Genomic DNA, 26478 nt, shown 5'->3' on the forward strand with positions numbered 1-26478 from the left:
GCTCCCGGGGAGGCGGGCAGAGGACGATGGAGGCGCGCAGGGTCTGCCGGCCCCGCTCACTGCCCGGGAGCCGCCGCGGCCGCCGCCAGCACCGCCACAGCCACTGTCGGGAGCGACGCGCCGGCCTCTGAAGGGGGGTAGGAGCGGGAGGCTCTGCCGGGACGGAGAGCAGCCTGGGGAGCGGTGAGTCGCGGACGCTGGGAGAGCGGTTGCGCTGAGGAGGGACCCCGGAGGAGGTCGGACGGGCCGAGCGGCCTCTGGCAGCGGGGAGCTCGGTGCGTGTCCCCGGTGTGTGTCACTGCGGGGGGCTGCGCGGTGGCGGGGCCGGCAGCCCAAAGCAGTACCCGTGGCGCCGGTATCCCCTGTGGCGGGTCCGGCGGGCCGGGCCGGCCCTGAGGCGCTCGTTCGTGGCGCTGGGAAGACAGCGGGTCCCTTCCCGAGCTTCCAGGTAACCCTGGCAGAGCCGGGGGAGCTCCTCACCGGGAGTGCAGCCGCTGTGCAGCGGTAACGTGCGGAGCCCTGAGCGGGGAGAGTTTCCCGAGGGGATGACAAGTGGAAGTGCTTCGTCTGGCCCGCGGTCTCCCGGCGCAGCCAGCGTGTGCGAGCGGAACGAGCGGGACAGCATCAGTTGGAAGGGTTGCGGGTGGGGTGTTAGGCTGTTAGTGCCTGCCCCTTGGTAGCGGTGAGTGTGTCGGCGTGTCCGAAACGAAAGGGTTAACACAGAGACTTGTTTTTCCTGGGTATTTAACACGTGATAGTCATACTGCCTGCTTTTTAGGAGAAATAGCACTTGGGTATGGGATCAGAAAGCCTGCTACTAAATCTCGCCTGCTACATTTCGTCGCGGAACGTTACTTGGGTTTCTTTTTCTGCAGGAACACTGAAATGTGAGCTAATAAACTAAACCAGAAAGAAGTTTTGTCTGCCTTTTGCGGTTCCTCCTTTTATTTTGGGTGGTAGGAATTTTAGTGCCTTAGGGATGGAGTCTTATGCGTGCAGTCTCTATCCAAGTGCTTTGCTTTCAGCAAAGTATGATAGAAGCACTTCTTCGTAGAACTGATGAAGCAAACTGTGGTCTGTAGCACAGGAGCAAGTGGTACCTTTTTTGAGTGCGTTGTTGGTGTTTTTTACCCTCATGCAAGGCTGATAATAAGGTACAAACCAAGTTTTGAATGGTTGATGCACTTCCTGAGAAATCAGTGGCATTACTGTGTTAGAGGAATGTGTTTGGTCAGGATGGAGTCTGCAATAATCCCCTAATTGGGATGATTTAAAGCAGGATGTTTGTTACCAAATAACAGCTCCCAAACATGCTCATTACCAAATGGAATTATTTGCTTTGCAGCTCATGTGTAGCTGCTTTTATCAGATCATATTTCTCTGACTGCTGTTTGCTGTGGTCACAGGGGAGAAGATGGCTCTTGAGATGTGAGCACACATAACCCCTCCTTGGAGTATGCATCTGGGAAAGCTCAGTGGAATTGTTTCAGGCTCCCTTTGTAACTGGGGCTTACAGTTGACTTGGAGTGTGGTTCCTTAACAATTCCTGAGCATGAGGTTGAACAGTGTAGGGATGCTTTGGGGACATTGTAGTGTTGTATCCTATGTAAAACTGGTTTGATGAAACCCCAGGGAAGCTCTGCTTCACAGAAGTGTTTGTTTATAATGATGATGAAGCTGAAGATGGGAAACTACAGGAAAAAGCTGACTGCATATGAAGATGAATCAATGTGTTCAGTTGTGGGCAGAGCAGCCTCCTCATTAGTCTGTTGCCATGTGCTTCAGGTTTTTGGATCTAATCCTGGAAGCTACTCAGTGATAGTTTTGTCCTTGTGTCAAGTCTGCTTATTTAATAAAGGTCTTGTGAGGGAATGTTAATTAAACAGTATGTAGTGTAAGCTGTAGTTAAAACATCCTGAATTGGAAGGCATTACATGGAAGGAATATAAAGTTCTTAGGCTGTATTTAGCAGGTCTGGACACTGTCTTGCTTCCAGTTTTGTACTAATCTGATTTTCTTTACTGGCAGCACCTGTCAGGTGAAGGAACTTCAAACAAAGTCATTGGAAACACGCCTTACCTATGGCCTGCTATATAAATTATTGCTGTCTGCAGCTCTGAGCTGGGGATGATGCTATAAAATAGGATGTGTATGTATTAACTGTTGAGTTACTGAGAAAACCACTCCATCAGCTGCATTTCCACACACTTCAGCAGCTGCAGTTTCTATTTCCCTGAGCTCAGCTCACGCTGTCAGTGTTTGATTAAAATGCAGCGAGGAATTGCTAACCTATGCAGTGGGGGAGCAGCTGAAAATGATGCACTGTGCACTGCCCAGGCCTGCCAGATTTTGGTCTGTGCCCATTTTTACAAAGCAGATTTTAATGAAACAATGACTTTTAGCTCTGATTTTTTGCAAGAGGATGCACAGTGTGTGTGTAGGTACATGAATGTCTCTGAGAGATATGCTGTTGGGGGTGGTGAGTAAGGGGAGATGAGAGGCTGCTCACTGCTGATTTTCATTCAGTACTTCTGAACTAGTTTAGCAGCAGCTCATAGTGAGAGCTAACTCAGGATATAGATAAAAGCAACCCTTTTGTATCATTTCCTAGGGTAACTCTATGAGCACAGGGTTTCTTCTGGAAATGCCTGGCTTCTACATTTGATAATAAAACACAATTGCAGCACTTGCTGGGGGCTGCTTTTCCTTTTCCACCACTTCCAGTCTGGTTTTTTTTTCCCTGCCTTTATTATTCTTGAGATGCTGCAAGACCTTTTTCACTCAGACACACTGAATATGTCATATTTAAGTCATTTCTGTAACTTACCTCTCTATGGTATGTTTTCTTTGGCTGGCTCAACCAGCCAGAGGTACATTCTGGAAGCTTGACGAGGCTGTGATAACAATTACCCAAATGAAACTCTATTAAAAGTAGTTTCGAGTCAGGTTTTACAGTCAGTTTTACATAGGTGCTCACACAATTGGAGTAGTTGTGTGCATAAATCACCTAACTGACATTAAATTTGCATTGACCTTTAAGTTGTTTAAGAATGGAGTTGCTTTTCTCTAATTTTAGTTGTAACCAGAAAAAAAACCAGGCAGTTGTGTTGGAATGGCAATTTCCCAAGTTCTGGTCACAGGTGGCCCTAAGCAATAAGTAACCAACAACTGAACATTGATACCTTTACAACTGTAGGATCTCATAAATTATTAATGGCTGTCAGTAATTGAGCCTCTCTGTGGTGTTCTCTTAAGATAAGTCTAATCTACAGGAGGAGCAGAAGTATTTTCTAGTTTGATGAGGTGGTGGTTTTAAGTTAGTAACTTAAGCCACGCACGGTCTAAAATTACCACTTTGTTTTATTGATGCTTTTGTGAGCTAAAAGTTAGGATGCTGTGGAAAAATAAGCACTGGAGATTGTTGCCCTCTGTGTACTTCAGAGCCAAATATCACTGTTCTGTGAGTATTTTCCTGGTTACAGTAAGGTTATGGTGCATTCTCTATGGGATATTGTGGGTGGATGAAGCGATGAAACTCCTGTCAAAAACAAATGCACGTTTTCAGGGAGCCAACTTTTCCCTCTGTGCTGGAATCCGCTGGCTTGGGGTGGGGGTGTGCACTGCTCCTGCAGGCTGTGTTGTCTTAGGTACTGTTTGCATGTAGTTTATTCATACACTCCAAGTTGCTTTCTGTTTGCATTCTGATGAGACTTCTTTTACGAGGTTCAAATGAGAGCTTAGATATGGGATTTGTAGAGGTTTTGGGGAAGGATGCTTAGTTGCTGCTTGGGGGCTGGCTTGGTGTGGTTTTTACTTCTAGCCAGCTGTTTATCTTTTAGCTGTGCTGATCATTCATGGAAGTGAAATACTTCACATTTGTCCTTATTTCTCTTGTTTGTTTTGGACCATCTCCCCAGTGTGTCACAAATGATTTAAGAACTTTGGTATCGTCCTTCAACTTGTTTTTGTCTCTGCTCAGCTTGGAATGAATCTGATTTTTATGAAGAACTGAAGGTTTATTATTATTATTTTTTTTAAACTGCCTTATTTTTTCCTTACTTGGATAATTGTTTGGGTTTTTTCCCCTGTAATAGAGTATTTTAGTTTTATTCTTTCAATATATGCAGCATTTAATAGAAGACTTTGTAGTAGTAGTTGTTACTGTTATTTGGACAGTTGTGTGGGGGTTTTGTAGCTTTTTTGTAGGCCCCCTTCAGATACTGGAAAGACACAAGAAGGTCACCTCAGAGCCCTCCCCAGCTTTTTTTGTAGGCCCCCTTCAGATAGAGCAAGGCCACAATAAGGTCACTTCAGAGCCTTCTCTTCTCCAGACTGAACAGCCTCCACTCTTTCAGTCTGTCCCCATAGGAGAGGTGCTCCAGCCCTCTGATCTCTGATCATCCTTGCAATAGAGTGTTTCAGTTTTATTCATTCAATATATGCAGCATTTAATAGAAGACTTAATAGTAGTTGTTGTTATTAATATAATAATAATAATAACAGTTATTACCATTATTATTTGCTGCATTATTTTTTCCTTACTTGGACAGTTGTGTGGTTGTGGGTTTTTTTTTGTAGGTAATAGAGTATTTTAGTTTTATTTGTTCAATATGTGCAGCATTTAATAGACTTAATAGTTGCTGTTATTGTTATTATTAACTACATTATTTTTTCCTTGGTTGTGTAGTTGGAGTTTTTTTTTAGGTAATAGAGTATTTTAGTTTTGTATTTTCAATATGTGCAGCATTTAATAGAAGACTTAATAGTAGTTGTTATTATTATTATTATTATTAACTATATTATTTTTTCCTTAGACAGCTGTGGTTGGGTTTTTTTTTAGGTAATAGGATATTTTAGTTTTGTATTTTCAATATGTGCAGCATTTAATAGACTTAATAGTTGCTGTTGTTATTATTATTATTATTAACTACATTATTTTTTCCTTAGTTGTGTGGTTGGGGTTTTTTTTAGGTAATAGAGTTTTATTTGTTCAATATGTACAGCATTTAATAGAAGACTTAATTGTTGTTACTATTATTTACTGCATTTTTTCCTTACTTAGAGAGTTGTGTGGTGGTTTTTTTTTTTAGGTAATAGAGTATTTTAGTTCTATTTGTTCAATATGCACAGCATTTAATAGAAGACTTAATTGTTGTGGTTATTATTTACTGCATTATTTTTTTCCTTACTTGGGCAGTTGTGTGGTTGGGTTTTTTTCGGTAGGTAATAGAGTATTTTAGTTTTATTTGTTCAATATGTGCAGCATTTAATAGAAGGCTTCATAGTTTTTCCTGAGTCTTTATTCTTTGGCAAATGTTGAAAGCTTTTAGTTTTCTTCAGTATCTTAAAATGAATTTATTTCATCCAGTGTATAACTGGAGACATGAGTGTGTGCTGGTCTTGAAACAACTTTGTGTTGAGCCTCTCCTGAATGTGGGGGCATACATGTTTTAATTCTGGGCATTTTCCCTTTCTGTGTTTTCTGATGACCCTGAAGAACTTCTTAGCTGCCCAAACCCTTTTGATCAAAGTGTGTAAGCTCAGTGGTTAATTGTCAGTTAGCTTTGCTAATTCTGAGATTCTCCCTTCTCTCTCTTCCCTCTCCCCTTTCTCCTGGCGTTTTTCCACAGGAATTGGATTTCTCTCTCACTGAGGTTCCTTCACTTCCAGTATGGAGATGAATAGAGAAAAACTGTGTGCCAGTAAGGCTGATGGGAGCTCAGACTCTGCTTATCATTGCTCAACCTGCCATGATGATGAGGAGTGGAGCAACACTAGCCGGGGACGAGCGAAGTCACGAAGTTTGTCTGCTTCACCAGCCCTAGGAAGCACCAAAGAATTCCGGTATGGCTCTTGGCTTTTCCTCTTGCTGCTGGCTTTAAGAACAATGAAAAGAGCATTTTAAAAAGTGAGTTACCTAGATTTTCACTTTGCTCCTTTTTTAAATGCATAACCATGCTCTTGAAGCTGCCATAGGAGCACTGGAACAGGCTGCCCGGAGAGGTTGTGGAGTCTCCTTCTCTGGAGAGATTCCAAACCCATCTGGATGCATTCCTGTAACCTAGTCAAAGTGATCCTGCTCTGGCAGCAGGGGTTGGACTCAGTGTCCAGAGGTCACTTCCAACCCCTAACATTCTGTGATAATGAACTGAATTAAAACTAGTGGTTTGTGGTAACAAATAAAGAGGGAGATGGTGAGGGAACCGTGATGTAGGTGGGTACCTCCAAAGAGATGTTCACGTAGATGGGTTCTGACTGGTTGTGAAGGCTGCTGGAGCTGTAGTGTATTCAAAGCCTGGGTGAATGTTGAGGTTGTTTGGTAAGGTGAAACAGCACAAAGTTTGTGCGTGCAGATTGTTTCACAGCAGTGAGAAACGCCCACATTTCCTTGGAACCAAATTTCTGATCTGGTTGCAAGGTTCTTGTCATGTGGACAGCTTGGAAAGGGCTTCTGGTTTTTGTGCTCTTTGGACTCGTAAATATTGAATAGCACACTGTGGCAGCAGTGTGTCTTGATCTTGTGGGAAGGACAGCAGAACTCTGCCTGCCTCTGGCTCTGGAAAAGCACAGACAGAACCATGGAGGAGTTTCTCAACAGCTGAAATTCTCATCCAGAGTCACTGCTTTGCTGGGAGGAAAGCTCTTGCAGGGCAAGAGCGTAGATGGGTGAGGCTGAAGATCACAAGGGGAAGCTTGCTGAAGGGAGGAGGAGGAGTGAAAGCCTGGATCTGAGAAGGCTAAAAGGTTAGGAAAATACTTGCTTTGCACTCTTGGTTCAGAAGGTCTGTGTGCTTTCATGCTTTGGAAAGTGTTGGCAAAGTGCTGTGTTCTGCACTGCTCCAGCTCCTCCACTGTGTTGTAGTCAATATGTAAGACTTTAATAACTTAAAAGTGTTCTAAAACATGATGGTTTTTCTGTTTCCCACTTAAACCTTTAGGAATATAAACTTAAGCCAACCTGAATTTGGACCACGTTGTCTGCATCTTTGTGTGTCATTATCTTGTAGTTAAATAGCTACTATTTAAATAACTATCTCTTTAAGCTAGAAGTGATCTTTGTAGTCCCCACTCCCTGCTGTGGTTTTGAGTTGGGGCTGTTGTTGATCAGGAGTATTTCATTAGGATGCTCTGCATTCTTTCACTGCCTGTCTTCAATTTAGCATTTTGCAGAGTCAGAGGTCTCAGGCATGGTGTGTGGTACCCAGAGTGAAGTGTTCACCTCCCTGCTTTGAGCTGACAAACTTTGGTTCTCAAAGCTGTGTAATTTCCAGTACACTGCTGCTCGTTCCTAGCAAAGACAGCCTTACTACACCTTTAACTTACTCTTCACTCAGAGTTTCTGCCTTCTGTTGACTGAATTGTGCCTTGAAACCAAGGCACATCTCCACCAAAACGTATAGCAATGATTGGTTAGAGCTTGCAGAGACAACTTGGAATGCCATGAAGGTCAGATGTCGATACTGAATGCCTCTCCTAGGATCAGAGTTTAGCCATTTACTGGGAGTGCTGTGGAAAGAAGGTGAAAAGAGTTACCCGGGAGAAGCTTGAGTGGAGCAGGAGCTGATGCTGCCAGGATGTTGTGTAACTCCCTCAATTTGAAGTGTAATTGTCATAAGGAGATAGAAACTTACTATTCCTTTAGACATATTAGCACAGACTTTAATCTCCAATTGTGTCAAATCCTTGCTCATTTCTCTGTTTTAATATAAATAAGGTGAACATTACAAAGCACTTAGTAATGACCTTATCTGACTGGATTAGTCATGCCTGAGCCTATAAATGGAAGATAAACAATTTGAAAAACAAATATCCCTGGATGTAGGAAATCCAATCCTCATTTTCATTATGGGAATTGGAATCTCTCTCCCACAGACATGTTTTATTAGCCATGGAACAGAACAAAAAAAGAGATGTTGCTGTAATTCCTGAATTATGTCTTCTTGACCTGTCATCTGGCTTTGATTTTTATTAGATTTCTGAGGGGTTTTTTTAGTACCAGAGTGAGTCATGAGGCTGGTCAGAGCTACTGCCTAATATATACAATGGAAGGCAGTGCAGTGATGGTCTGTGACTGCCAGGCAATAGGTTAGTTACCAGTTCCTGTGTTAATTGAATTAAGCACAGGAAAGGCCTATTTCCCCCTGCTTTTTAATGGAATCATTCTAATAGCACTTACACAATGTTTCAGCAGTGACATGGCTTGAGTAAGTTTTACTCCCATTTAGAGATTTGCTGAAGGAGGTAGGAGGGGAGAAAGGCAGAAGAGTTCTGACTTGCTCCAGATTAATCTTATCCTAGAGCTAGAAGTAATCCTGTGTTCTGGGTGGGGTTTAAGTTTGAGGATAAAAGACATTTCAGAGCTGTTTATTTGAAGGCAAGGATCATATTAGCTCTTATGAGATGGGGAAAAACAGCATTTTCCTTCTGCTTATTGACAGCTAAGGCCTGATATTGCAGCTAGATATCTCCATATACCCTAGAACTGAAGAGTTTGTGTTCTGTTATTCATGTATCAAGTGCAAAGATTTAAATATCACAAAAAGCATTTAGGTGATTGGACAGAATTACTGTGCCTGGACCATGGCAAAAAAAATCTGAAGGTGTTGCCATAATGTTGGAGATTTCACTGTAAATCCTTGTCAAGACTTCCACTGGAAACCTACTTTGTATCCATTACTGACCCTTATTGAGACGAAGAGCTCTCATTAAGCTCTTTTATGTGTATTTAATCATTCTGCATGGCCTCTTCTAAACCTGGGGGCTCTTAGGCAAGATGCAGGATTTCAGGGAATGCAGAAGAATGTTGTGGTTATTGTCTGCAGCAGTGAAGCTGCTGTCACTTAGGAACTGATGCAGAATAAGGCACTACACACACTACTGACACACAACTAACAGTCACTGGGGTTCGTTTTGCAGAGAACGTGGCCTGAAGACAATACTCTTGGGCTTATTTTATTGTTTGTTTAGTTCTCTTGCTCACTGTCAACAGAAATTAATGCAAGCCAAAATACTCTGGAGGAGAAAGTGCTTATACTATGTAAACCAAAGCCCCTGGGCTTGTGTTAGGGTTTTTAATTAGGCACACTTCTTAAGTGAAGGTTGTGAGACTTCTGAATTGCACAACACAAACTGATCCCTGCTGCTCTTTCCTCTCAGCTGGTGTCACCACAGAGGTTTCTTTGAGTTTCTGTTGAGTGCTGCCACATGTCTCATTTGATCACTTCTCAGTGTTATTAAATCACTTGCTCCAAAAGAGTTCATCCAGTTCTGGAGCCCCTAGTACAAGAGGGGTGTGGAGATGCTGGAGCATGTCTGGAGAAGGGCCAAGAGGATGCTCAGAGGGCTGCAGCAGCTCTGATGTGAGGACAGACTGAAAGAGTAGGGAATGTTCAGTATGGAGAAGAGGAGGCTCTGAGGTGACCTTCTTGTGGCCTTCCAGGATCTGAAGGGGGCTACAAAAAAGCTGGGGAGGGACTTTTTAGGCTGTCAGGGAGTGACAGGGCTGAGGGGAATGGAGCAAAGGTGGAGGTGGGGAGAGTGAGGCTGGAGGTGAGGAGGAAGTTGTTGAGCAGGAGAGTGGCGAGAGGCTGGAATGGGTTGCCCAGGGAGGTGGTTGAGGCCCCATGGCTGGAGGTGTTTGAGGCCAGGCTGGCTGAGGCTGTGTGCAGCCTGCTCTAGGGTAGGGTGTCCCTGGGCATGGCAGGGAGGTTGGAACTGGCTGCTCCTTGTGCTCCCTTCCAACCCTGCCTGATTCTAAAAGCTGAAACGTTCAGTCAGCTGCTCTAGTACCAGGCTGAGCACTTGCAAGCATTAAATGCTTATTTATGCTCTTCTATTGACAATTACTTAAGATCACAACACACTGAGGAGTCAAAAAATGTGCCCTCTAGTTCTTTAAATGCCCTTCCTATCCCAGCTTGAGAAAGAGTTTTAATAAGTAAGAATTCCACAGCTCATTCTCCAACAGGAATGATCTGTGCTTTGTTTCTTAAGCAGAGGAATTTTCCTCTTCACAGTAGGGAGGCCTTGAAAATGGATTGATTTTATGATCTGGGATTTATCTGCACTGTTTTTTTTGGTCTCTGTGAAGGACACATCTACTGCTCTGTATTTTGGTGTCCAGTGGAGTTGAGACTAAATAGAATCTTTGCAGGCAGGATCTGAATTCACAGAAGCAGCTTGAGGGGGAAAATTTGGCCATATTTTGGAGGCTGTGATGCTTGCCTTGTGCAAAGCAAGGATGGAGTGAATACAGGAAGACTGTCTGGCTGCTACTAACGTTTAGAAATGGATTATTCAGTGTGTGAAGGGGTAAACTGTGATTAAATCATTTTAAAGGAGCAGGTACAGGAGCTAAGTTTTAGGTGAAATGTGAGAGCTAATAGGTGTAAAATTACCTTGGCTGATCACCCACAACCACAGGCTTAAGGTCTGTACTTTGCCCTGTATTGCTTAGTGCAGCCTTTTCAGAGAGTTGGTTTTGGTGAGCTGCTCAGGCCCAGTTTGTCAGCTTGTTGCTCTGACTTACTGATCCTATTTCCCTTCTCTCTCTCTCTTTAGGAGAACACGCTCCTTGCATGGACCATGCCCAGTGACCACATTTGGACCAAAGGCCTGCATGCTGCAGAATCCTAAAACGATTATGTAAGTACAAATCAGTGGTGTGGTGCTCATTCTGTGGGCAAGGAAAGGATTTGCTTTTCCCTTGTTCACCCTCCAATTAGAATTGTGAGTTTGCTTTTGCCCTGTTCAACCTCTAATTAGAATCCTTTGTGTCTTACCTGAGACTTAGAGATGTTGGGCGAGATGATCCTTGGGGTCCCTTCCAGCATTTTCATGCTGCTGGATTGCCAGCTCAGGGTTTGCACTGCCCAAACTGGCTTGCCATTTTTCTCCCACCATGTAAGGTCGCTTCTAGGGAAGAGTGGACAGCAGCAGCACTGCTGAGCTGTGTTCTTGAGTCAAACGCCACTAGATGGGCATTGGCTTTACTCTGCACTCCTGAGACCCCACCTGAAGTATTGTGTACAGCTCTGGAGCCCTCAACACAAGAAGGACATGGAACTGTTGGAGTGAGTCTAGAGGAGGCTACCAGGATGCTCAGAGGGCTGCAGCAGCTCTGCTATGAGGACAGCTTGAGACAGATGGGGGCTTTGCAGCCTGGAGAAGAGAAGGCTTGGAGGACACCTTGGAGTGGCCTTGCAGTATCTGAAGCGGGCTACAGGAGGGCTGGGGAGGGACTGTTACAAGACAAGGTCTTGTAATGACAGGATGAGGAGGAATGGGTTTAAACTTGAAGAGGAGATATTGAAACTGGATGTTAGAAAGAAATTCTTTGCAGTGGGGGTGATGAGACACTGGCACAGGTTGCCCAGGGAGGTTGTGGAGCACAGAAGCACTGAATGTGATTGAAGAATTCAGTCGATTGAAGAATCACATTCTGTGCTCCACAACCTCCCTGCAGGTGTTCAAGGCCAGGTTGGATGAAGCCTTGAGTGGCCTTTTCTAGTGGGAGATGTCCCTGTCTATGGCAGGAGGCTGGAACTGGCTGAGCTTTGAGGTCTCTTCTAACCTAAACCTTTCTGTGATTGGCTTGACCTGCATGTTGGGAAGTACAATGTGGGTTTGAATGCTGTTGGGTTTTATTCTGCCAAGGGATGCTAGAACCTAATCAGTGTTTCTCTGTATGGATTGATGGTGAGGTTGCCAGTTGGAATATTTCCTGCAAGGTAACAGAGATAAAGGAAATTAATTTTACTGGTTTTCCATTACTAATTCATGTGATGTTCTTAGGCTCTCCATTTACTACCTATTAGCAGGTTTTTTTCCACAGCTCAGTATATCTGGGGGAAAAAAATAGTAAAATTAACCATTTCCCATAAAATACAGAGCAGGACATGTGAACTGTAGTAAAAAGTTTGGTTTAGACATGTTCTACATCCTCTGCAGTCTGCAATTTGATGGCAGCAATGGCAGCTCTAAGCCCTTTCCAGCATAACTGACAGTAAACTTGCCCTGTGTTAAGCACCCTTGTAGCAATCTAATTACGATGTGCAGCAGCTGTTGCTACCAATTCTGTTCCCTCACTGAAATACATAAAGAGCAGTGTGGAGGAATGATAGAGGAGCAAACTATTTGGTGGACAACACAAGGAAATTTGTTCTGTGCACTGTGGAATCTGAGGGGAGTCTTCTGCTGGGTTGGTAGTTTGGGTTTCTCTCTCTGATCTCTGGCATTTGCAGTGTGTGAATATCATGGCTCTACTGATAGGTTGAGTGAAAGTGCTTAGGCATAGAAACATGTTAATTTTGTAGGCTTGGGGATATAAAAATACTGCTTTTTTACACCCTCTATTACATACTTAAATGACTCTTGACTTGGTCAAGTAAGGAATGTCAGAGTTCTGTGGATTAACTGAGTTCCTGGTCCCTATTTTTGTTTGTTTCATTATTCTTTCAGCTTAAAAATAGAGTGTCTAAATATTTATTAGCCTAAATCTTCATCTCAGTAGCGGTGATGATCTTCAGAACAGGTTGGTGGTGCCCTTTCTTCTCCTATGAAAGCGTAGCGAAACTCTTGCAGGATACAGTAACTCAGCTTCCTCATTCTTTCTCCTCTGGAGTTGATGGCTTGGAGTCTTGTAGTTGATGTGAAACCCAGCTTGCCTTGTGTGCTTACCCACCTGACTGATGGGCATGCTCCTCCCCAAGGGCTGGGCCAGCAGAGTATGATATAACCATGGTGTCAAGATCAGTCGAGTGCAGAGACTGCAGGCGGTACGAAGCACAAGCTGCTTGCCAGGGCCACGGCTCCCTGTGCAGTGCTCAGAGCAGCTGGGCAGAAAAGGGAACTGAAGGAAATGGCAATTTGAAGACCAAGTAGTAAGGTACTGGTCTTACTGAATTGTCAAGTAGTGCTCTTACTATGCAAGAGGCATTTATTATGGCTTCTACAAACAAGCCAGACTTTCTTGCCTTGATTTTTCTTCTCTGCAGTCAGCAATGTTGTTAAACTCTCTCCACTGGAGAGTGGTTTTTAAACAGGCAAATTGCTTTTTTTTCCTCCTCTAAGATAGTTAGTGAAGGTCTTGGTGCCTCTTGAAGGGCTAGCACTGAAAAACCTGCTTTATGAAGACTTGTGTAAGGCAAGCAGATGAGTTGAATGACTCTTCAGTGATCAAAGAATCAGGTGCCTGTGATACTGGGGAGAGATCAAACACCTGTTTTTAAACCCCTGAAGTGGGATTTTTCTCATGAAGCTTTGCCTCTGAAGATTGGTAATAAACCTTTTTGTGTTCTTTTATTCTTTGCACAGCCTCAGAACTTTGTATTGATTCTAACTGAAATACTTTGGGGGGAAAAAAAAAATCAGAGGAGAATGTTTTCTTTTGAGGTAGCAGTTATTAAGAGATGATAAATGCCACAGCCCTTTTTTCATTTTGGAGCTGTTACTTTTGCCTGACTTCTGGAAGGAAACATGAAGATCTTAAAGCGTGTTATGAATAATCTTTCATGTAGTAGGAGTACCTGGACTTGGTGAGTACAGCAGAAGCAAACTCATCTTTCAGTTGGGTGAAGTCTGGTTTAGTTTTGCCTTTATGAAGTTTGTGAAGTGCAGTCTGGCAGCTTTGGAAGACAGCCTGGGCATCTTGAAATGCTTTTGGGGGTGGTTTCTCTGTGTGTGTTTTCTGCCTTTTGACTGTTCTGAGGCTTGAATTATTTTTTGAGATGAACTTTGAGTACAGAAAACACTTCCTTAGTCACCATTTGTCTTGGAAATAGCACAGACAACTTCAGATTCAGTTCCTTTGCAGCTGCTTGGCAGCAATAAACACATTAACGCAGCTCTTCCTGGCTTGTTTTCTTTCACTCTGTTTTTATTTGACTCTGTTTTCAGTATAGCTGTTGGTTGGCTAGTCAAGCCAGAGGAAACCTTCCAAATGTCAGATTTGGGAGTAAAGGTTATTGGTATCAGATCACTTCATCAATTGCTGCTGTGTTTACGTGTAGAATATGGGCGTTTTGAGAAGGAAAATGAGCAGATCAGTCTACCTCCAGCAGCATCTCATTTATTTGAACTCTCAAAGTGCTGAATCCAAATCTCTTTGTGAATTTGGCTTGCCCAGCATTTCTGCTAATCTGCTTTGCTTCATGGATTGTATCTGCCCCATATGGAAAAGGATGGGATCGTGGCATTAGGCATGGAGTGCAACTGTGCAATTATGTGGCTTAGAAGCAGATAGAAATGAAGGAGGGAAATACAGGTGGAGAAGAGGAGGCTCTGAGGTGACCTTATTGTGGCCTTTTGGTATCTGAAGGGGTCCTACAAAAAAGCTGGGGAGGGACTTCTTAGGCTGTCAGGGAGTGACAGGGCTGAGGGGAATGGAGCAAAGCTGGAGGTGGGGAGATTTAGCCTGGAGGTGAGGAGGAAGTTGTTGAGCAGGAGAGTGGTGAGAGGCTGGAATGGGTTGCCCAGGGAGGTGGTTGAGGCCCCATGGCTGGAGGTGTTTGAGGCCAGGCTGGCTGAGGCTGTGTGCAGCCTGCTCTAGGGTAGGGTGTCCCTGGGCATGGCAGGGAGGTTGGAACTGGCTGCTCCTTGTGGTCCCTTCCAACCCTGACTGATTCTATGATACTCTTTATCAACACAAGTGTTCTGTTACTGACCCCTTTTGCAAGCTGCAGCCTGTATTTATTCCTTCTATAGATTCTCTCTATATATGCTGGAGTTCTCCAGCCTCAGAATTCTGTCCTGACAATAGCACAGTGTGGCTGTAAAGTACTTCTGAAAGTTGATTTTTGTTTATTGTTTTTGCTTCCAAGTAGTAGTTGTGCTAAAAGCAGAAGAGCTTAGTTTTGGGACCAACACTAAAATAAAGCTTAACGTGTAGATGAGACTGTTAGAGACTGCACTAAAGTTACCCTTGTAGTTGTTCAGGCTTCTTAAGGTGTTAGTCCAGGTAACCATCCAAATCTTAATTATTTGGCCCTTCTCTTGAGATAGTGCTGGTTAGGATTAGTGGGGAAAAAAAGGCAAAATTCATGTCTGCATCTACCTGCTTCAAACTGTACTGAGAGAGCTCTGTAGTGAAAAGATGCCGAAGGAAAGGTTGCTGGAAAGAAACAAAAGAATATTTGGGTTGGAACTATTACACTCTTGTTTAAATTGACCTTGGCTTGAGCTGTTTGACTTCCAGTGTGGGCCAGGGAAAGATTTGTGCTGTAGTTTTTCCTGATTCTCTAACTGAATGTTTCTCCTTGTTTGGAGTCAGTGTAAGAGGCGAGAGCACTGAAACAGGACAGAGCATAGCATTATGGCTGGAAGCATCTGGGGAGATGTCAGTGTGAGAACTTGATCCCAGAGCTTTTGCAGTGTTTCTGTTCAATCCCACGTGTGCAGGTGTTGGTAGCATGGCAGCAGTCACAAGGATGGGGACCTTAATACTGTGTTACTGTCTCCATACGGTAAAGCATTGGTTGGTTCATGGGGGGAAAAAGCACCATTACAATCCAAACAAGGAGAAACATTCAGTTTCTGATTCTGTGGTTCAGACACAAGCCCTACAAGGAGAGGCTGAGGGAGATGGGGCTGTTCAGCCCGGAGAAGAGGAGGCTCAGGGCAGACCTCACTGCTGTCTACAGCTACCTGAAGGGAGGTTGTAGCCAGGTGGGGTTGGGCTCTGCTCCCAGGCACCCAGTGACAGAACAAGAGGACACAGCCTCAAGTTGTGCCAGGGCAGGTTCAGGCTGGATGTTAGGACGAAGCTCTTCACAGCAAGAGTGATTGACATTGGGATGGGCTGCCCGGGGAGGTGGTGGAGTCACCATCCCTGGAGGTGTTGAAAAGGAGACTTGGATGAGGCACTTAGTGCCATGGTTTAGTTAATTAGAAGGTGGTAGGTGATAGGTTGGACTCGATAATCTTGAAGGTCTTTTCCAACCTGGTTAATTCTGTGATTCTGTGAAACCTACTTTCTGTTCTTGTAGGGCCAGATGCAAGGATGTATTCTTAATCAGAATGTTGGCAAAGCAGAAGGTCTTTTTCTCCCTGCTCTCTAGGCACATTCAGGATCCGGCAAGCCAGCGGTTGACATGGAACAAACCTCCCAAGAGCGTCCTGGTGATTAAAAAGATTCGTGATGCCAGCCTGCTGCAGCCTTTCAAAGAGCTTTGTGTGTATCTTACTGAGGTAATCTCTTCCCACAAGGAGAAATTTCACATCCAAACACTTTTCTTCTGCTGGCTCTGCTGTGTGTGGAGTGTGCAGGATTGGATACACAAACGTTGCTTTACCCTGTTGCTGCTGGAAGTAGTAAAACTCGTTTCAGAGCTTCAGATCAATACTGAAGTACTTTAAAGAGCTTGGAAAAAAAGAACAAAACCAAAACATTCCTTCATTCTGTTTGCAGTTCTGAGTTACAGGACGTGGGGTATAGAATGCTTTAAGCCTTGAGCAAACAGCAGTGGTGCTGCATCATGTAACCTGTGTGATTTATGAGGTGATTTATTACTTTGCATGCTGCAGAGCTCTCACTAGAATTGGGCCATGCATTAACAGTAAAGCTCACAGCCAACAGATCCAGACCACTTCTCTAAAACACTCTGTTTTTAATCCAGATGGTGAGGGAAGTCAAATGTTAACAAACTTCTCTTCCCTCTCTTAAGGAGAACAATATGATAGTGTATGTAGAAAAAAAAGTGTTGGAAGACCCTGCTATAGCTAATGATGATAACTTTGGACCAGTGAAGAAGAAGTTTTGCACCTTCAGAGAAGGTATGAGGAATTCTTGAAAGGAAACTTGCTTTGTCTGGATGTTTCCTTAGTTGTTGGTCAATTAATGTCTTTTAGCAAACAGCTGTTGGCACATCTTGGTTGTGTTTTTATACTGGTGAGTGAATGTTGGCTTGCTGCACTTGATTTAATCTTAGCAAATCTAGGGTAGGGTGTCCCTGCCCATGGCAAGGGGGTTGGAACTAGATGATCCTTGTGCTCCCTTCCAACCCTGACTGATTCTATGAAATAGAAACTGCTGGTAAAGCTTAATTAAAAACTTCAATGTTCTTCTAGATTATGATGATATCTCCAATCAGATAGACTTTATCATATGCCTGGGAGGAGATGGGACCTTACTTTATGCTTCTTCACTTTTCCAGGTTGGTCTTTGCGGGAAATAGACTTAAAAACCTTTTCTTGTTGAAGTGTTTGAAGGTTGTTGGGTTGGGTTTGTTTTTTTTCTTGAGGACAGCATTTATCCTTTGCTGTTCATTCCTTCTTTTTTTTCAATCAAAGCCTGTTTTACCTTCTGACAGTACTGTATGTAATGTCTTGTTTTCGTTATGCACAGTTGCATCAATAGTCAAAAGTATTTATGGGCAATTAGTTGAAGTGTGAATTGCTTTTATTCAGTAGCTTTTAAATTCTTTTCTTTATTGATAGGGTAGTGTACCTCCAGTTATGGCTTTTCATCTGGGATCCCTTGGATTTCTTACTCCATTTAATTTTGAGAATTTTCAGTCCCAAGTCACTCAGGTTATAGAAGGTAAATTTAAGGGGACAAGGTGTGGTGTTTCTTTTTTGTTACATTTGCTGTAGCTTTCTCCAAGAGAAATCAGTTTTCTTAACCAACTGATTGGAGGTGGTCCCATAAGATTGACACACCAGAAACTTGTGCTTAAACTAACCAAAGTAATTGCCTTGCATTGACCCATTCAGTGCTGCTTTCTGTGCTGCTCTCTAAGGGAAAATGGCTAAGAAAGAACTTTGTCTGGTGTGGAGTAAAGAAGTGAAAGATGATGCAGGTCTCATGTTAAATGACAGCTAAAAGCACAAATGGAGCATGGCTCTGGTAGCTATGGTAGTGCAGTGCTCAAATACAGACAAGTCAGGCAAATAAGGTATTTAAGGGAAGAAGTTTTCTTCAATATGATTTGCCATTGGAATGGGCTGCCCGGGGAGGTGGTGGAGGCACCATCCCTGGAGGTGTTCAAGAAAAGCCTGGCTGAGGCACTTAGTGCCGTGGTCTGGTTGACTGGCTAGGGCTGGGTGCTAGGTTGGGCTGGCTGAGCTTGGAGGTCTCTTCCAACCTGCTTGATTCTATGATCCAAAGCAGATTCCTGAAAAGATAGATCGAATACCTTGTTGCTAGAATGTTCTTTCAATGGGTGTTTCCAGTGGGTGTTCCCAATCCTCTTTAAGCTCAGCTTTTGTCTCAGTGAGGCTCGCATGAGCCTAGCAGCCTGTTCCCATCCCAGGCATGTCCATATGAAACTTACATTTCCTTTTTTACACTGTGAGGAAAGGGAGGAAGAACTGGGTTCAAATTGGACTTTCACTTTGCTCATTACTGCTAAAATGAGCTTGGGGCTTTAACCACACGTAGGCAGTCACCCTCTGAATGAATTTGTGCACGTTGAGAGCAGTGGCAGTAGATGAATGGCATTTTGTACAGTCTGCTAATCATCACAGGGGGTTAGTTGCTCTACCAGCATATCATTTGGTGTGCTTTCTCCTCTGTTCCCCTTCTAGGCAATGCAGCCCTGGTTCTACGAAGCAGGCTGAAAGTCAAAGTGGTAAAAGAGCACAGGGAGAAGATGACAGTGCAGAACGGTATCGAAGAAAACGGAGTGGTGTCTACAAGTCTAGAGAAAGAAGTGGGCAAGCAGATTATGCAGTATCAGGTCAGAGGACAAAATAAACAAAAGAGCTGTTTGTAAATGGCTTTGTGCTTGTTGTATTGTCACTTTCCCCTTTTCATTTAGTTTACCTACAGTGGTGTGGGTCGGATCCACATTGCTCCATTTAAAGTATGTGCACTAAGGTGACTCTCTCATTACCTTCTGCAGTCATAACTGCCAATATCATGCTCCCCTGTGGCAACATTTTCCTTCCATTTGTCAAACAAAGTAGTAGTTCTAAACTGGTATATCTCAAAGGTTTTGGGTTTTTGATAAGTGAACAGAAAACTCTTTCACATCCTTAGCAACCAGCTTCTGGGGATAATACTTAACAGCTGAAAACTTACCAAGCTGGCATTTGATAAGGCAGAAGTGTAAAGGGTTTAATTTGGCAGCAAACATCAGCAAGGATGTTTCAAAGATGTGGAAGGCAGGTTTTGGCTTGTCACTTACTCCATTGCCATATCAGCCACAGCAGACTGCTGTAATGTTTCATGTCATGGCAGGTCCTGAATGAAGTTGTAGTGGATCGTGGCCCTTCCTCTTACCTTTCCAATGTCGATGTCTTTCTAGATGGACACCTGATAACCACAGTGCAAGGCGATGGTGAGTCCATTTCTTGACTTCACTTGCTTACCAGTTTACATGTAGGTTGTTGCTGTTTTGCTAGAGGGTTTTCTGACATGGAAACAAAATCTCAAGCTCTGGTTCACTCCAGTGACAAAACACATCAGTGTGCAGAGACAGATGTGTTTGTTTATTGGTAACTAACATGTTCCACAGTGAAGCATTAAGGTTTTGTAAGCTTTGAGGGCTTGTGAAGGCAAGTGTGGCAGTTCCTTTGGGTATGAAATGTTAGAGCTAAGGGCAAGAAATAACTCAGAAAAAAAATTGGATACCTGGAACTTGCTGAAGGCTTCAGATGAAATAGAGAAGTTAATCTTTAAGGCTCTTACCTTTAAAAACTATTAGAGAGTATTGCTCTTACAAAGTTGTGTAAGCTGAGATCTAAAAGTTTATGCAACTGACTGAAGCCAGGGGACAAATGTGCTGTGCCAGGGTGAGAGGAGTTTCTGCAGTTCTGCTGTGCAATACAAGGTGATACAGCCTGTGCCTCGTTTTCACAACAGTGCCATTTCTTAGTTGCCTTCCAGATTGTGGTGCTCATGCCAGTGAAATTTCTGCTCCTTTCACAGGAGTCATTGTCTCCACACCAACTGGGAGCACTGCATATGCAGCTGCAGCAGGAGCTTCTATGATTCATCCCAATGTTCCTGCAATAATGATCACCCCGATCTGCCCTCACTCGTTGTCTTTCAGACCCATTGTTGTTCCTGCTGGAGTGGAACTCAAGGTTAGCTTCTCCTCTGTTATTTCTCTTTCTTAGTTAAAACCTTCTGTAATAACCAGATAATGACTGGAAAAATCTTTCTGTCCTTCCAAAGAGGGGGTTTACTGCATCTAGAAAAAGACATGTACATAAATGTTTCAGGATATCAGGGAGTGACAGGACTAGGGGGAGTGAAGTGAAGCTGGGGATGGGTAGGTTCAGGCTGGACGTGGGGAGGAAGTTGTTCAGCGTGAGAGTGGTGAGAGCCTGGAATGGGTTGCCCAGGGGGAGGTGGTTGAGGCCCTATCCCTGGAGATGTTTAAGGCCAGGCTGGATGGGGCTCTGGCCAGCCTGTTCTAGGGTAAGATGTCCCTGCCCATGGCAGGGGCTTTGGAACTGCCTGATCCTTGTGGTCCCTTCCAACCCTGATGGATTCTATGAAACCAAACATGGAAGGAGGGGTTGAAACTTGTGTGGTGTGCTACTGCAGGGTTATGGACAGATCATGAATTTCAGTGCAACTCTGGTTGCAGAGAGGGAGAATGGAGGAGGTGCTTTGTTCTTGGCTCTTGAAAACTGGTTTGGGGACTTAAAGTTCAATTCTTTTCTCTTTTTCAGATTATGCTCTCCCCAGATGCCAGGAATACAGCCTGGGTTTCCTTTGATGGAAGGAAGAGGCAGGAAATATGCCATGGAGACAGGTCAGGCCTTCTTTGGGTTGTATAGAAAACACTAATTGATGCACTTCTCTCTCTAACAACCATCAAAAGGGTTGCTGGCAGTGAATGAACAAACTTTATAAACTCTTAACACCTCTTTTAGCACAAAGTATTGTCATTTCTAACGTGAGGCTTTTAGATCTTCCCATGGAAGCAAGTGAGGGGGTAAGGCAAAAGCCTGCCAGCAAGGATGAGGAACATGTCATGAGAAAATCCTGTACCTTTAGCTTAAAGATAAGTCTCAGTAGCTTGAGAGGGTGTAAGCAGCACTCTGAATAATGCCAGATGGTTTGAACTGTGTGAACTCAGTGCCAATGCCTTGAGCAATGTGCTTAGTTGTCTCAGGCTTTGTGGACAAAATGTCATGGCTTATCCTGAGTGAAGGTGGGTTAAGGCAGCTGTGATGTCTGAGTGGCTGTTCAGGAGGACTTCTGCTTTGCCTTGGTTCATACAAATTGCAGGAAGACAAATGCATAGCTAGCATGGCACTCTGTCTCGAGCTGTGTGTGTTTCCTGTCCTGGAGGGTAGGTCAGGTCAGTGAGGGTTCAGATGTGAGATTCAGCCCTTTGTTAGATGCCAGACTTCACAGTACTGTTGCTTATAGCTCAGGTTTGAAACTTCAGAGTCAAGGTGGTGGCTTGCATTTTGCTTTGTCCTCATGGTGTTGATGTGAAAACCAGCAGAAGACTGCAGGATGTGGGGGTATGGGTTCAGTGTTCTCCCTGTGCCAAAGAATGCTGCCCACAGTTCATCTCTTACCATTTTAAGCCCTGTATTCACTCTGTGGAGATGAGCCTGCAGGCTTGGCTATTGCTTGATTAAACTTGCTTGCTTCCCCACCTTGCCTAAGCACAGCTAGTGAATTGCAGGTGATTTGATGATGTTTAAACTGCTGTTCATTGTCTGACTGGGGTGTTCCTGTGTTGTTGCAGTATTAGCATCACTACCTCTTGCTATCCCCTTCCTTCGATCTGTTTCCGAGATCCTGTGAGCGACTGGTTTGAGAGCTTGGCTGAGTGTTTACACTGGAATGTTCGCAAGAAGCAGAACAATTTTGCTGTTGAAGAGGAAGAATTTTGAGTGTCTACATCTAACAAGACTCATGGGAATGGAATGTGGCAGTATCCCTTCTATATTCTTGGATATCTAGAAGTTCTTGGCTGACGAGTGTGGTCACCGTCTCAGACACCTGTAGCGGTTCTGGCTGATCTGCTGAGGGCTGGGAGAAGTTGTACTACTTCCTGTCCACCAAGAGTAGGAATGGAAGAAATTAGGCTCTGATTGTTACAATCCAAAGTGGATTTCCTTCACATGAGCAATCTGGATTATTTGTGATTGGTACTGACAAGAGCATTTGGAGATTTGATTGTAACCTCTAACCTACCAATGACTTGGTAGGCTGAATGTAGATACCTAACAGCAGAGTGGCAGTAGTAAAAAGGCATTCAAATCTTCTGTTTGATTTGGTATATTTGTAATTCCATTTAAGGAATTGTAAGTAATTCCATACACACATAAAGGCTCTAGGAATTTTTGGCTTGAAAACCCCAAAGCTCCTCTTTTGTTAGCCTAAATGTCTTACCCAGAGCAACTCTCAATCAAGACAGCTCTTAAAATGCTTCCTCCTTCCTTTTACTTGCAAATGTGACACACTGTGAAGAAACACCCCTGAAGAATGTTTCTTTTTTAAATAGATTGAACTAGTGGGGGGGAAGAGTGTATATATATTTTTTATATATACATATTTCTCTATCTTCTGCCCCTTTCAACAGTGGTTGACCCTTGGCTGTCGTCACTGTGCCAGCATCCACAGACCCTGTGGATGAGCTTTAGGCTGGACTTGGTTTGCCATTTTTGCAGCTGAGCTGGTTTACAGCTCTCCAATTGTTGGTGGGGATCAGCAGTGTGGTAGGTTGTTTTATTATTGCTGTTTGATCCTCTGGGTTAATTGGTAGCCTTAGAGAGTGAAAAAATAAAAGGCCACAGTTCCCCAAGTATTCAAGAAGAATTTTGTCTTCAGTTCCTACTATACTGTCTAGTTCCAGTATTGCCTTAGAGAGAGGCAGATCCTGTGCTAGGCTCTGAATGCCCTCAGCTTCCCCTGATCCCTTCCAGCTCTTGGTGCTGAGTAATAGAAGAAAGGGATACTGCAGTGCAGGCTGATAGAGGCGAGGACACATTCCCAGTAGAGTAGCATCGGTGCCTTCAGCACACTCAAGATATTCTAAGTCTTGTATTTACTTCTTTTTTTTTTAAGATGCTTTCAACTGTTTCTAACTTCTCTATGTACATATTTTATTCTGTGTGCTTTTATGAAAGAAAAACAAAACCCAACAGAAAAAAACAACAACCCAAACTAGTTGGGGAGGTTAAAAAAAGAAGGGTTTGTACTGTACTTAAACTGAAAAAAATATCAAACCCAAGGATGATGTTTACATTTATGTTCTTTGTGGTGCAGTCTCATGCTCATACTATCCAAACTTTAGCATTTGCAAAGTCTTGCTGTGTTGGCCATTAAAGGAGTGGACATTACCTGTTTAAATTTAAACCTATGGCATAAAACTGTGGAGGGATTAATTTCCTGCTGAAGGGTTGGGATTTCCTTGGAAGCGGAGAGAGAAGCGATGGTGAACTCTTCGTGAATGTCTTAACGTTGTTTATGTGGTCCAAAGTGGGAATGGGAAATGTGTGAATTTCCAAACTTTGCCTAACCTGCTGTGTCCTCTGATAGTTTCAGTCATGTCTCTTCCATTTTTGGATGCTGCCCTAGTCCTGTCTAATTGTATTAAATCCAGCTGGGAGCACTTTTCCGTAGGAGAGAAGCAAACTCTCGGCCGGCGATACAAATCGCGACGACAAAACGTGTTGTTATAAATGAATTCTGGGTTTGTACATTCTGTAAAGTAGAATATTGCTTTGATTTGGTGGAAATAGCTGAAATTTTGGGATATCTTGGAGAATAACCAGGTAGCTTTTGGGATTTATCTTTTGCTTGAAGCTGCAGTAATTGTTTTATCACTGTTTTGAAGCTGCTTACGGGTTTCCTTGGTGGAGTATTCAGTTATTTAATAACTGTTTACTTTTTGAACTGTAGGAATGTCACTTTTGGGGTTGTTTGGGGTTTTTTTTTGCTTTGAAACTCTTTTATTTAAAACATGCAATAATTGAGGAAAGGAACAGGGTGTAGTAGGGCTAGAGAAATGTCTTGTGGGGAAGGAGAGCAGAACAGGTGAGGCACACTAGGAAGTGGGAATCGTTTTGCAGAGGGGAGGTGAAATGATTAATGAGCCTTATCTAGTATTTTTTTAAAGATAAAAACTATATTCAGCACTTTTTATTTATGCTTTTTATAATAGTAAAGCTTTTATTGACTGAATTGCTGAATTTCTAATTTCCAGAGTGCAGAGTTCATGAAATCTGTAATCAAAACACACCTAACTACTTTCTCTAGATTAGATCTAGATCAGGAGTTCTCTTTATCATGTGCTGCAATTGCATTACTGGCTTGGAGGCTGCTGCAGTTTTGCTTGTACAACTATTCCTGCTTGATAACAATCTTACTGGGATCCCTGATCAGCCAAGTAGGGAGCTGCAGTCACTGACTACAGGAAAAAGTCACACCAAGACTTCAGGCCTTTGGCTTCTTCCCCAGAGAGCTGCCTTGAGTAGAGTTGTACCAGCTGCTTCCTATCGAAACACAGCCCAAACTGTGCTAGTACATCACAAGCTGTACAAAGTCTCTTTTCAAGGCCTTTAATGTGCAAACCAGCAACTCACAAACGGGCTGCTGAGGTTTAAACAGCACTCCAGTTTTGCATCTTTAGCTGCTTAAAGTGTGGGTAACTTCTATTCAAAGCAGGCTTGGTTATGTTGGCAATAAAAGATCATTTTGCTGTTGGATCTTACTCCAAGTCAATTGTTTGGACTGGTAAAATTGGGTTTTGCTGATGAAGAGCAGAGCTTCTAATCCAAGGGTTTGCAAACATCACTGTACCTACAAATCCTTCCCAGTCTACAATGGAAGCTTGGAAATCAATTTGGGTTTTTCAAGGAAGTTATTCTCCAGCAGAGAGTCGAAGTTCTTAACAACTTTGATGTGGTACGGAACGAAGCAGTGTACTGACTTTTTAAAGAGGAAGACAAACAAATCCTGTTGCATATTGTTAATGCTTTGAAAACCTGTTTTAAAATATTGTTGAAAACAAATATTTTTCAATCCTTTCAATAAAATCTTTTTGTAAAGTTGGATTTGGAAAGCAGCGCTTTGACCGTCGAGACTCTGAACAGCAGGGAGGCAGAGCCTCCTGCTCCGAAGGCAAGAGTGGGCTTTGGGGCACTGTCTGGTGGGGCAGCAGCATCTGCTTCCTAGAAATACACATTTTGGAATGCCTATGTCTGATACCAGTCTTCTCCCCCCAAAAATAAAGCTGGATTTGCTGTGTGAGTTGAAACCAATCTTCTGTACAACTCATTGGCCTGCATTAGCTACTTTGTGGAAGGCCCAAGAAGAGGAAATGGACAAAGGCAATCATCTGGATCATTGGGATACCTAGTAACCTCAGCACTGAAAATGTGCTTTAGATGCCCCTTCTCTCCTTCTCTTTATGACCAAAGAGCAGCCTCTCTCCATGCTGGGTTTGAGAGTTTCTCTGTATAGCAGGGGAAAGAAGATAGATCAAAGAAGGGGAAATGTAGCAGGAGCTACAGACAGAATTTGCACAAACTACCTTAACTTGAAATCTCCTTTTACTTGTTCTGAATAAAGCTTGCTCAATCCTTTTGCCAGGGGGGAGTTCCCAATGCCCTGTAGAGCAGCAGGTGCCATTTGTTTGGCAATGGGATGTGTTCTCACTTGTTTCCTCCCCTTTCGGCCAACACCAATAAAAAATGTGATCAGTAACCTTGGGTTTATCCAAAGTTATCTTTGGAGTTGGCTGGATTAGTCATCCTGCTTTACTAATGTGAAATTGGGTGTCTGAAGCAGTTGGTTTAATGATTGTCTACACCCAGGATTGGAGTGGCTGGGCAAGAAATGAAGTGCTTCAGTTCAGAGTAGTCTATCAAAGACAGTGTCTGTGGCTTACACAGGCTTTTGTGTATCAGGAAGCTTCCACAGCTTCAGTCTCGTAGCTCTTGCCTATGCAAGCATTAACTTCAGGACCTCGTGAAGAAGGAGCAGATTTCCACAGAAACTTAGGAAGCTCTTGGTCAGAAGCTAAACCATTTCCCTGTGAAAATGGGAAGGTTAATTCTCCAAAGCAGAACAGTACACTTCTGGTTTGGGGGAGAGAGATGTTTGTGATCACAACTGGTTTTCCTCATAATGATAATTGTTTCTGATGTGTCCTTGCACTGAAAATAAAAGGAGCAGAGCACAAACTTTCTTCAGCTAACTGTGACCAAGTCCAGGCCTACTGCAAGATCCAAGTCTTGTTGGCCCTGCTGAGGGCAAGACCGGCTGCATGTTTGCTTGTTTCAGCAAAGGACTGAATATGCTCAATTGTGTTGCTCCATTTCAGCAACAATTCATAGTCACATTTGGACTTGTGGAATGAAGTCACAGTCATCAGCTGGCACTCTGGAGCGTTCTCTTGATGTTGTCAGCTGTATGCAGTCTGACCATAGGCATTTAACCCCTTCCTGCCTCCCTTGTGCTAGCTATAAAGTCCATTTGTTTCAGGTTTAGAAGACCAGGAGAAAAAGATGTGTTTTTAATAGCACTTTTGAGATCATCCTTATCCATTTCCCTTGTAAGCC

General features: G+C 43.4%; 1 protein-coding gene across 4 annotated transcripts; it reads left to right on the top strand.

Annotated features, from left to right (window-relative positions):
* On the top strand, positions 1 to 25172 carry NADK (NAD kinase). Of its 4 annotated transcripts, none has more exons than XM_064172045.1 (12): positions 1 to 183; positions 5631 to 5844; positions 10561 to 10644; positions 16056 to 16185; positions 16662 to 16770; positions 17065 to 17150; positions 17434 to 17536; positions 18523 to 18674; positions 19178 to 19277; positions 19868 to 20025; positions 20620 to 20702; positions 21654 to 25172. In XM_064172045.1, the coding sequence occupies exons 2-12, from the start codon at positions 5672 to 5674 to the stop codon at positions 21799 to 21801; spliced, it is 1326 nt and encodes a 441-aa protein (XP_064028115.1). In that variant the 5' UTR covers positions 1 to 183; positions 5631 to 5671; the 3' UTR covers positions 21802 to 25172. The 4 variants fall into 4 exon arrangements, with proteins under 4 accessions (XP_064028115.1, XP_064028118.1, XP_064028116.1 ...); XM_064172048.1 differs by having other exon boundaries at positions 19992 to 20025; positions 21654 to 21803; XM_064172046.1 differs by lacking the exon at positions 1 to 183 and adding an exon at positions 213 to 275.
* Positions 25173 to 26478: the final 1306 nt, after the last annotated feature.

This window comes from Pogoniulus pusillus, chromosome 36 (assembly GCF_015220805.1).
Source record: "Pogoniulus pusillus isolate bPogPus1 chromosome 36, bPogPus1.pri, whole genome shotgun sequence".
In the NCBI taxonomy this organism is placed as follows: domain Eukaryota; kingdom Metazoa; phylum Chordata; class Aves; order Piciformes; family Lybiidae; genus Pogoniulus; species Pogoniulus pusillus.

Coding starts and splice junctions, on each gene's coding strand:
- NADK (XM_064172045.1), top strand. CDS start 5,672: ATGGAGATGAATAGAGAAAAACTGTGTGCCAGTAAGGCTGATGGGAGC. Junction 16,186..16,661: donor TTTGTGTGTATCTTACTGAG/GTAATCTCTTCC, acceptor CCCTCTCTTAAG/GAGAACAATATGATAGTGTA. Junction 17,537..18,522: donor AGTCACTCAGGTTATAGAAG/GTAAATTTAAGG, acceptor TTCCCCTTCTAG/GCAATGCAGCCCTGGTTCTA.